The sequence below is a fragment of the Curcuma longa genome, chromosome 19 (assembly GCF_044706935.1).
Source record: "Curcuma longa cultivar G26 ecotype Majalengka, Jawa Barat chromosome 19, ITB_CL_G26_1.1, whole genome shotgun sequence".
Taxonomy (NCBI): domain Eukaryota; kingdom Viridiplantae; phylum Streptophyta; class Magnoliopsida; order Zingiberales; family Zingiberaceae; genus Curcuma; species Curcuma longa.
Window position 1 is genome coordinate 3,421,256 of NC_133879.1, and position 11,575 is coordinate 3,432,830.

General features: G+C 37.8%; 2 protein-coding genes across 2 annotated transcripts; both read right to left on the minus strand.

The window, feature by feature from the left end:
* Window positions 1–819: 819 nt before the first annotated feature.
* LOC141812580 (uncharacterized) lies at window positions 820–1,599 on the minus strand. Its single transcript, XM_074700590.1, has one exon. It carries the CDS (start codon window positions 1,510–1,512, stop codon window positions 940–942), a length of 573 nt encoding a protein of 190 aa, XP_074556691.1. The 5' UTR covers window positions 1,513–1,599; the 3' UTR covers window positions 820–939.
* Window positions 1,600–4,550: 2,951 nt separating this feature from the next.
* LOC141812508 (putative metal-nicotianamine transporter YSL12) lies at window positions 4,551–9,203 on the minus strand. Its single transcript, XM_074700498.1, has 6 exons — window positions 8,699–9,203; window positions 6,998–7,161; window positions 6,825–6,922; window positions 6,592–6,726; window positions 6,029–6,218; window positions 4,551–5,889 (listed from the first exon to the last, which is right to left on the minus strand). Exons 1-6 carry the CDS (start codon window positions 9,105–9,107, stop codon window positions 4,783–4,785), a joined length of 2,103 nt encoding a protein of 700 aa, XP_074556599.1. The 5' UTR covers window positions 9,108–9,203; the 3' UTR covers window positions 4,551–4,782.
* Between the last annotated feature and the right edge of the window lie 2,372 nt (window positions 9,204–11,575).

Consider the following 11,575-nt stretch of genomic DNA (forward strand, 5'->3'; position numbering starts at 1 on the left):
GCATCAAAGCCCTTTCAACCCTTTCTACCCTCTCATAAATCCCTTTCTCATGTAAACATCACTAGATGCACCTGATACACACAAGATAAATTTGTGCTCCTCAGCTGACAAAATGGCATAGTATCCAAAAAGAGAGAAGAATAAGAGTCGAGAATTTTACTATTGCTCGAGTGATTTGAACAACAAAGGGTATCCTTTTTAAGCTTCAACATATCATGATCTCGTTGAGACTTAAACTAAATATTTTAAAAATAGAAAATAGAAAGAAAAAAAATGTATTTTTGACCCTAAATTGAATTATTTTAAAATGATATATTCTATTTTCATCAGTCTTCACAAGCTAGGGATGGTCCATGCGCATGATCACTCCAATTTCTGGTCCATGCGCATGATCCCTCCTCCACTTTCTCCCTGATTCTCCATCTCATAAATAAAGCTGATGCAGAAACTACAGTCGATATCTGGTTAGTTTTATGCTGCCAAACATGATCTCTCATTCAATCATCGAAAAACAAAATATCATACCATCCTCTATTTCATTTTCAGCTATATCATTTCTAACACTCAGTATAGTTACCACTGATCAGGATTTCACCACTTGGATTATAAAATCCTAGAAACAATTATAAAACCCCAATTTTCCAAGCCAGAACTATTCCACCACAGTACACTATAGAGGGAACACACTAATGAGAAGCTAATAGACTCATATCAGATTGCTATACTGCTCCATGAATTGACTTATCAAACAAAAGCAAACTTCTCAGCTAAACTTGGAAGGTTTCTTAAAGATCATCGTCGCGGTATTGGTGGGTTGACTAGCATAAAAGCATCAATATTTCAAGTTCATTACCGACGACATTAACGAGTCGCAACGAGCATGTCTGGTATACAAATAAATACATGCATCATAAAACATACCTTCGTAAAGTGCAAACCCTAATTTTCCTCGTACCCTTCCTTGGCGGCGGAGACTGAATCAGTGGCCGGGATCTTGACGTAACCTGCCTTCTTAGGGTTCTCGTCCACATCGTCCTCGTCGTTGTACGCGTCCGAGCCGCAGATCTCGTGCCGGTGGGCAACGAGTGACCAGACCAGGTACATGGTGGCCGCGGTGAGGGCGCCGCAGCCGACTCCAAAGATGAGCCCGATGACGACCACGAGGATGTCCTTGGCCCGCTCTCGGAGGGAACTGAACCCGATGGCCGCGGGTTCGGCAGGGGCGACCTCGCGATGCGGAAGGAGGAACCCCGCCCTCGGGATCATCGTGGGGCGGGGATCGGCGACGGAGGTGCGGGCGGAGGTGATGATGCGGTAAATGGAGAGGGATCCGGAGACGCGATGGTCGCCAGGGAGGGCGGCGTCGGTGGCGGAGAACGTGTAGGTGATGAAGAGAGTGTTGCAGGGGTGGAAGGGAACTCCGGGGCGAGCTGCGGCGGAGGCGGCCAGGAGGCAGATCAGGGTGAGGAGGAGAGATGTGGAGCTGCCGGAAACCAAGGAAGAAGAAGCCATCACGGACGGAGGAATGAGGAGAACAAACGCCGGCGTGGGGAAGAAGAAGGATTTTCTAGTTGCCGAAAAGCAACGCCTTCTGACTTTTTGGTACGTTTCTTGCTACTAGGAGAGGATTAAATTGGGCCGGCCAACTGTATTAAATGGGCCGAACAATTAGTACTTCGTACTTCACGTTTTCTAATCTCAATTCCAAAGTGTAATTGAAATTTACTTATTTTCTATCCAAAGATTAAATAATTGTTGATAAACAGTAAAATAAAATAAGAAAATTCAATATATATATATATAATAAATTGATTATATTTAAGTGACTACACCTTAAGTTTGATACAATATTAATTTATCATTTCATAAATAATTAACCATACTTTTCACGATATAATACATATACTTCATAAAATAAATTTTTAGTTTAAATCATTGATTACCTATATCATTTAATTGCATATTTTGTAATATTTAAAAATAATTTAACAAAATCTTAAAATTACAAGTATATAAAACATTTTAAGAAAAAACATAATATTTTTAAAATTTATTTTTCATTCAACAATAATTTCAAATATCTCGGAGCCATTTTAAAAATTCTTAACACTACTTCGCTAATATTGCTTTACTGAATGATAAAATAGGTGTGATGTTGGAGGGTAGACAGTTAAACACTTCACTAATATTACTTACTTTTTGTCATGTAGTTAAGTATAATCATAATCTTTTGATAGTTTGACAATAAAATTTAAGTTAAATATTTATATTTGATGAATTTAAATAAGTGTACAGGTAAATTAGAGTTTGATGTGATCAAGCTTAGATGATGGATTTTACAAATCAAATGTGGAGTCATAAGAATGTTTGAGTTTATGGATATCAATCAAGGTTAGAGCTAAGAATTGAGGACCTATGTTTAATATATTAATTGTTCTAATTGTAGGTTTATTTCGGTTAGAATTGATTCTAATAATGTGATTTAGCTTTAAGATTGGAAATCATGATTAAAGAACTTATTTAGATGTCTTGTGATAGATTTTGAGCTCTAGTACTAATAGTCAAAGTTTGGGTTACCATTGAGTTCGCCAAACATCCTTATTTGGTCCGTCAAAGAAGTTCAATCCGGGCTACTGATTGGCCTTTATATGCTGTCAATTTGGATTGGGTTTATTGGATTGACTCGCTCCGTTAAGAAATTTAGGCGAATTGGATTAAAATTTTATCAATCTATTTTAAGATAGGTTCAGATGGATTGACCCGCCTAGGCCTGTGACCCGCATGGATTGGCCTGCGATGGACTTGGGTTGGCCTGCGGATTGAGAAAATTTATTTATTTATTTTAAATTTTAAAATTAAAAAAAAAACTCAATGGATTAATGAGTTTGATCCGTCTAAATCATAAATCAAACTTAAAATTTCAACTTGACCAATTTAAACTATAATATAAATTTAAAATTTTTAATATTTTTTAATTTTTTTTGATAGGCATGTGGATTGGCCCGCCTAACTCCTAACCCATAATCCGCTTTGGATTTGGTTGGGTTAGAAATTTTTTAGCCCGTCGAGTTGGTGGGTCGACCCGTCCTGCCCCACCATATGACGAGTTTTTAATTAATTATCCGCCTGATCTTGAATTGACCCGTTTGACAGCTCTAATTATAAACATTGCCTAATCAATTGTAATAAAGTTTTAGGCTTCATAAGCTTCTATCTGAGCTCTCATGGTTGGTAATAGAAATTTGAGTTCTGGTAGAAAGGGAAGAGGGGTGAATAGATGATGCAAAGAAAATGAAATCGCTAGTAGCATGAGTATACACGTATTGTAGGATCGAGTTAGAGAGGGATGAATAGCGTTTCATCATTTTTTTCATTTGTATGAAAAATTTTATATAAATCAGAGTACGGAAATAATAAGTACAGCGGAAATAAGAGAAAGGAATATTTGATCCACAACCACAGATTGTTATTCCGAGACCTACGATCTTTGATTATTTTTAATGGACAATCTACTATTAAACTCCCCTTTATGAGAAGGAATTTTCGCTTTACAAAATAGGTTAGGAATGGTAAACCTTTACCGTCCTAATGATTTAAGTGCAAAAGCGAAATAATAATGTTACCAACTAGGAAAATGAAAGTGAGGCGAACGGTAGATTTGGTTCGAATCTCGATGAAGTCGAATAATATCATCCTCGTCGTGACCAATTACAGTTTCTTGATTTACCTCCTCGCAGATGGTCGTGGGGCTGGCCGTGTGAGGCCGCTGGGGTGGTGGACTTTTTGCATAAGAAAGTGACTAGAATAGTGCAGTTTCTTGCATTACGACGATGTACTGGATGGGTTGTTTGCGTGCAGGAAGTCGTCGTAATAGTGTATGAATTATTTTTTAGGGTTTCCCTTGCAGTTGTATATAAAGGCTAATCCGAACGCCTGAAAGTCCATCCGGACGCCTCCACGTCATTCGTCCATCTGCTTTTAATACTGACTCGGCATCTTCTGGCGTCTATATTCCTTCCGGGCGCCTAGATATGACGTGGAAGTTATCGGATCAATTTTGACTCTGCAACGTCTTATCCTGATCCGGGCACCTGAAGCCTTTCCGGGCACCTGAAACTTTTCCGGACGCCTTGAGGTGTCCCGACCAATGAAAACTCACCACCTCATCTGCTTTGCTGGCCTGCTCGGTTGATGTCGAGTGCCTGAATTGTCCAACCGTTTGGATCCAGATAAGAGCGTGAAACTTAAAATTTGACTGCATCACAAGTTAGTCTAGACAACAAATAAACAAGAAATTGATAGTTTCGTAAACTATCTGATCTTGATTTTAAATTTTCAATAAAATCTTATATCAGATCGACGCCTACTGTTTTCTTTTTCAGAAACATATTCTCATCCATTCCACTCGGGAGATCAACAAAAGATCCGGCCATCTCATTTTGACAAAAGAATCTATCATGAACAGACATTTTCTTTATTTCACAACATTTACCCCATCTCATTTTGACAAAAGATTCTATTGTGAACAGACATTTTCTTTATATGCGGCGTTTGCCAAAATGCTAGAACTGAGAGTTTTCATACAACATTTCCATTTTATGTTCAGGATTCAGACATTTTAAAATATGCACATCGAGATAAAGCACTGCTAGCAACACAGCAGCTATTGCTTTGGCTGGGAGAGGAAGCAATGTAAACAAGGAGAAAAACAAAATAGTAATATGACATCATGCCATAATCACAATTAGGACGACTTTATCCCATCAGCGATCGAGGAGTGATTTAAGACAGCGACGAAATGAAAGTATCAACCTGGTCGTTCATCTTCCTGGAAAGAAACTTCATGCAGATTGGTGGCTTTACTTGAGCGAGTGCAAGAAATGCTTGTGGCAGAGTCCATATCCCATCACCACATATCAAACCAGATGCCACTGCCGGAGCAAAGGATTCTGCCTTGGCCTTGTTGATCTTTTCCCAGATGAATAATATGACACTTCCGACAAACATATCGATGGCGAAGTATGATCCGAGGTAGAAAGGAATAGCCATTGCCATTGGGATTGGTATAAACCGAGCAATCTTCGGGCCAACGAGATCTCTTATCAGGTTGATCACGATCGCGAGAGCAAAGAAAATGTAGCAGAGAGTGAGGCAGTGTTTTGGTAGTGAGCCGAAGCCGTCGACACCAAGAATTGCCATGTTTCGGTAGATGATGCCATAGGGTGCAGGGTACTGACTTCCTGCTTCGCCAAGGTCTTTGAAGGCCTTGAAGAAAAGCCAGAAAACACTCGGAGCAATCACACAACCCATCGCGGTCCCAATGATTTGGCTCACAAACATAGACCGGGGAGATGCCAGCGTCAGGTAACCAGTCTTGAAGTCCTGCATAAGATCTGAGGCAGTCGAGACAATGTTCATCATAACACCACAGGCTGCAAGGCCAGCGAGAACACCACCGTGCGCGGCACCAGCCCAAGCTCCAATTACAAAGATAGCAAGCTTCCCGTAGGTGGAAGCCAAAGACCAATCTGTAAGACCGCACCCGTAGGCATTGCAGAATGCTAAAACTGGGGCGAAAATATAAGCAACCAAGATGAAGTACCACTTGAGTGGAGGGAAGATATGAGGAAGAGTAATGATGGAGATTATAGCGACCGCCACATAGCCCCCATATGCTACCCATTGTGGAATTTGATCTTTAAGGAACATCTGAGTTCTCTTTTCATCGTCATAAGAGACAATAGCAGGTGCAGGGCTGTCATCATCTGTAACAGGAAGAGTGCTGGGACCTTTGCGTGCTGCAGCGATGAAGGTGGCGATCGTTCGATGTAGGACCTTGACAAAGTTATAAAGGCCATCACCAAGAATCATGGCAATGCCTATGAAGACCTGTACAATGCGTGGATACAGAATGAGTAGAATAGGAGAGAAAAGTGAACACAACTACTAAGAAGTGAGAATATCTGTGATGTAATTCTAACAAAAGCAAGTTAAAAACTAGCGATAATCTAAATGGTCAGAGGTTTACCCTATAGCCATTCAAACCATGTAGGCTACTCTGTGGTGTATCAGCTGGATACCAATGACCCTTTTGGTTATTTATAAGAGGCCACATGATTCCCCACGAAAGGATGCCTCCCAGGAGAACAGATACATTCACCAAATATGGGCAGATCATTCCAACTCCAACATATGTTGCAGAGAAGTCAAAGTAGAACCTGTAAAAGAAAAGGTTAGGCCACAAGTTCATACATATTTGATCATGCTTATCAACTAGTTGGGGTCGGGTAAATAATCTTATTTATAGGGCAGCCCGGTGCATGAAACACCCGCCAATATGGGATCCCGGGAAATAGTCTATTGTATGCAGTCTTATCTTGCTTTGCAAAAGACTATTTCTAAAACTCGAACTCATGACCTCTAAGTCAGCTAAATGAATCTTATTTTATATTGAATAATATTTTCTTTGCCTCAATACCCATTAACTTTTCACTTTTACAAATTCTAATAACAAGATATATTGATCGACCTTCAACTGATTATTTTCAACACATACAATTAAATAGAACAACTTCAGGCAATCCAAACTACCTGTTCTCATAGGCTTTAAGACCAAGGGTAGGGAATGCTACAAAGCCACAATTATCAGCAGCAGTATAAAACCACTGAAAGAATCCCCATAAGAAGCTACCAATAAAGCACTTGCCTAGCATCCATACTTGCTTCCTACAAACCAAAAAAAAAATAAAAAAAATCAAAGTTTCACATAAATTGTGCTGGATATTCCAAGATGAAGGAGAAATGAAAATTCAAATGTTTATTACTTGGCCAGCTTTTCACCGTTGAATGTATGGAAGCCGTTGATAAGGTATGCAGTAGCAGTACCACTTGGATAGATCAGCTTGTAGTCGATGATCATTATCTATAACAAGTTTAAGTAAGCATCCTGACAGCTATAGTCAAGTTCAATCTTCAAGAGCATGAAAATTGGACAAACCTTTCTGAGCGGCACGAGAGAGAATAAACCAAGAAAGCTAACAACAAACATAAATGCAATCATCCATCCTAAACTTGGGTCCTTTATATTCTGAGCAGTATCTTCTTCAGTTGTTTGAGCAGCAATTTTTGAGCTCATACCAAGAAGATAACTTCCAAAACCACCTGTCAATAAAAACAAAAAAATTTGGTATGATGTTAAAATTGTTAAGATATATATTTCAAATACGGTACGCAACCAACATCACAGTAATGAAATTAACTTTCTCCAAAAGAATGGAAGTCAACTTTAAGTGCGATGGTCATTCATCAGGAATGAAATTAACTACAAATGCCCACAAAGACAGTAATAGATAATTGTAGTCTAAAATATTTTTTTAGTTTTGAGAGTTGAAGTTTGAAACAATTGCCATCAGTGGACCAAAATGGTTCCCAGAGAAACTGTTTTCCATCTCATACATGAAGGTCCCAAATGATACCTCTAATCTTAGAAGTCTTTCTAGAAAGCCATATAGTCAACTATCAATCTTACTTAAAACATGGATAAACTATGGGCTTACAAGTTGATATTTGACTATTTCTGTTTGTTCAACGTATATAGTCAAGTTTTACAGGAATGGACCTCGAAATGCTTTTGTGGTGATCTCTATCTAAAAGTCGGACCCACACTGTTTCAAGATAATGACCCACACTGTCTATAGATAATTTCATGAACTCCAAGCCTGGTCCACTCTATTTGCATTACTAATTTAAATTCAAAATTTTATATTAAAGATATCAAATGGTAAAACAAAAATGACTCCCCATGTTACACGCTGTCGCATGTGACAAACACAAGAAAAGAAAACAAAGCTTAATTTCTTAGGAATTGGCAATACCAAAGTTGATATTATAGTGCATAGTTTGTTTCCTTCTGATATCCATAAGATCTTGTTTTCCTTTTTAACTCTACCTGAACTCATTCTCTTTGAAGAGAAAAAAACAGAAGCAGAAATTTCCTAAAAACAGATACTATGTTTTCAGAACAATTAAAAGAGTAATCAAAGTAACAAACAAAATGCTCTATATCCGTTTTTAGATGATTAAATTCACTATCCTATATCAAATGAAGACTACAAAATGCACATGATCCCTCAACCCTCTAAAGTTCTATGACTGCCCACAACACCCACCCACCAACCGTCTTTGTAAGGATTAGCATGCAAGTCCGTGGTAGGTGGAAAATAGCATTCAAAATCATATCTTTTATTTTTCCAAACGCAATAATTGAAAGAAAGCTAAAGTTCCACGCTCCATAATTATTTTCACTAGAGGATTTCAAAAACCATTTCAATTTCAAGAGCATCTTCTCAAACATAACACTCAAAGACTAAAATAAGCATAGATTACTCTTGAAGGATGACAAAGACATTTCAAAATCACACTTTTGAAGCAGATCAAGATCAAAAAGAAGAAATCAGAAATTTTTAGGAACTAAAGCGCCATCAGAGCTCAATAATGTCAATCTTAAAACTAAGTAAAATGATCTTTTCTCCAAAAAAAAAAAACAAAATTCAGAGATTAAGAAACCCAAAATATGGGCTTCTGCGTTACCGAAATCCTTAGAAGAGGAAATATCAGATTTCGAAATGGCAACTTTGAAAAACGTCGACAAGGAAAGAGGGCAGAAGGCAAATAATTTTAGGGTTTCGGAATCACGTACCGCTGAAAGCGAGGCCGTAGGCGGCGACGACGCAGGTCTGGATGACGGTGTTCTCCTGTCGCGTGAAGGGAGTCCGAAGCAGTCCGGTCTGCTCGAGCGCCTTCGTCCACAGCTTGACGAAGAAGAACCCCAGGAGTCCGGCAGCGACGTTGAGCGAGGGGATGATCCCCGTCGTCAGGTTCAGCTTCATCACGATGACGCTAAACATCACCGAGAGGAAGAAACTGACCACCAGCGCGCGGGCCGTGAGCTGCTCCCGCCACGGCGGCACGCGCTGCCCCTCGAACGCCCGCTCCACCGAGATCTCCTCCTCTCGCTCCTCCTCCTCCTCTTCCGCCTTGTCCTTCCGCCTCCGCCGCAGCTTCTCCTCCTTGACCATGCTCTGCATCTCAACCTCTTCGGACGCCATGTGAGGGAGGAAGGGTGACGATTACGCCGTCGAGAAAGGGTGATGAGGAGGTGAGGGGAGAGAGAGAGGTTATTTATAGAGTGAGGGAGGAAGGGATCGAGGGAGGAAGAACCAAGAAGGGAGGGATTGAAGGAATCGGTTAGCTGGCCAATGGCTGTTCTTAATTATGCAAACAAATTGACTTGCGTAATGTGAATCTTGGAGGCGTTCACATCGTTAGGCCGCTCCGGTGGGCAACGGATTCTGACTATATTTGGAATCCGGAATCCTCCAGCCATAGTTAGATCGCAGGACGGCGTGATGACTGGTGGAAGAACGGAAGAAAACTCTGCAATAATAGTTCGATTTTCGCACATGAGGGACAGTATCTGATGTCACGTCCGTGCTATTTTTTTAACTTCTCATATCTAAAATTTATCAAATGGGATCGGGCCGTCCATTTTCTGATTAATCATAAATCTTGGATGCTTAATGAAAAAACATAAATCTTATGCAAAATCAATTTGGAGTCAAGATTGAATCTAGATTGGATGGCAGAATTGGACAATCCTATTAAAACCTTTGAAATTTTATAATAAATAATTAATAATTAAATAATATAGTTATAAAGATCCTTTATATATAAATAAATTAATAATTTTATATATACATACAATATAATAATTAAATACTCAATATCACAAATAAAATTATTATCTATATAAATTTAAATTAATAATACTTAATAATATTTATATTTTCATATATTATAACATAAAAAAATTATAAAATTTCTATTAATAAATTTGAAATTTAAACTTGTATTTTGAGTTCAAGCATGACATTTATATAATATATAAAAAATACTTAGACAAAAAAATATTAGCCTTAGTCATATATCTAATTTATTATTACTAGCTGACTATCAGAAGATAGAAGTTTTCACAAGTTAGTCAAGTTAAGTGTATTTTTTTAGTTAGTCTCTTACTATGAAGGAATATTTAATCTGATCCATGTTTGTATTTGTTTTTAACCCAGATTTATTGATATAAGTATCGAAAACTCAAACTTTTACTCTATGTATCTCACACCGTTTTAGGTTTCACGATATACAACCAAGTTATATCTACTATGTTTTGTGAGATGCGGTTAGCCTAAATCTATAAGTGTATGATTTCTACTGAAATTGCCTAGGTTAAATCCACATTTTCCTTTAATTTTGAAATAAAAATTTTGAAAATATATTTTTGATTTCAAAAATGATAAGTAAATAATTTTAAATTTTTTTTAAAATATAATTAATAATAATTTTTTTTTAAAAATCATGAGTTTTAAAAATATTTGTAGTGTAAAAAAATAAAAATTAAAACTTAGTCTACCAAGAACATTCCTAATTTAGTAAAAAAAAATAATAAATAGGAATTAGGTCAAATCATAAGATCAATCAAAAAAATATAATAGAAAGGAACTAAGTCAGAGTCAACACAATGTTAGCTGAAGTTAAAATACAACTCAAAATAAAAAACTAATGGGGTCTACTAGAGAGGTGGAGGTGGGTGGCCCATGCCTCAAGATCTGAGCATGTCCATCATCTCAGAATGCCTAGACTGACTCTGCTTCTCCAAGCTCTCATAATGACTAACCACAGTCTGCTGGTCACTGGCTAAGTCGACTGATGACTGACTCCTCAAGTCTGATCACTCTCTACTCTAGAGTGATAGGAGGTAGAGGTGGAAGAATCTGAAGGAGGTATTATTTAGAGGCTTACCTAGGCATATTGAATTGAATACTAAGGATTTGACAACCTAGACACGCTTGACAGCCGTGCAGGGAAGCTTTTCGCGAGTTGGAAGAGAATTTGGGGGTGGCTGTGAATTAAGTATCTGGACACCTATATAGACATGTTCCAGGTGCCTGGATTTCACAGTGGTGCAGGGTGCCTGGATTTCGAAAACTATGGGCACCTAAACGAAACTATGGGTGGTGTTCAAGAAGCGGTTCGTGGGCGCTTGGATTTGTATCCGAGCACACTAGAATTCCATTGAGTCACGCTTACGAGTTGGGTTTTAATGAGTTGGATTGATTAAGGTTTAATTTGGTTAAGTTTTTAAGTTTTAATTAAGTTAATTAATTAATTAAGTTTTAATTAATTAAATTTAATTGATTAAGTTAGGTTTTAATTAATTAAGTTTAATTTATTAAGTTAAATTTTAATTAATTAAGTTTAATTTAAATTAAAGTTGACTTTACTTAGGTTCCTAGTTCCATCTCACTCATTTCTAGATTATCAAATAGTTAATCATATGGGTTATGTGAGATCAGTTTTCGATTTTTACTCTAAATTAATTAAAAATATAATTTTCTAAAACTTGATTAACCTTCAGTTAGATTCAAGTTTAATCATCAATTAATTAAGTATATATTTAGGTTTTAGCTTTAGGCAACGGCGAGGCATAGGGACCTTCTTGGGTATTGGAATAACGATCACT

Coding starts and splice junctions, on each gene's coding strand:
- LOC141812580 (XM_074700590.1), bottom strand. CDS start 1,512: ATGGCTTCTTCTTCCTTGGTTTCCGGCAGCTCCACATCTCTCCTCCTC.
- LOC141812508 (XM_074700498.1), bottom strand. CDS start 9,107: ATGGCGTCCGAAGAGGTTGAGATGCAGAGCATGGTCAAGGAGGAGAAG. Junction 6,923..6,997: donor CTCTCGTGCCGCTCAGAAAG/GTTTGTCCAATT, acceptor AACTTGTTATAG/ATAATGATCATCGACTACAA. Junction 6,219..6,591: donor CTTAAAGCCTATGAGAACAG/GTAGTTTGGATT, acceptor TTTCTTTTACAG/GTTCTACTTTGACTTCTCTG.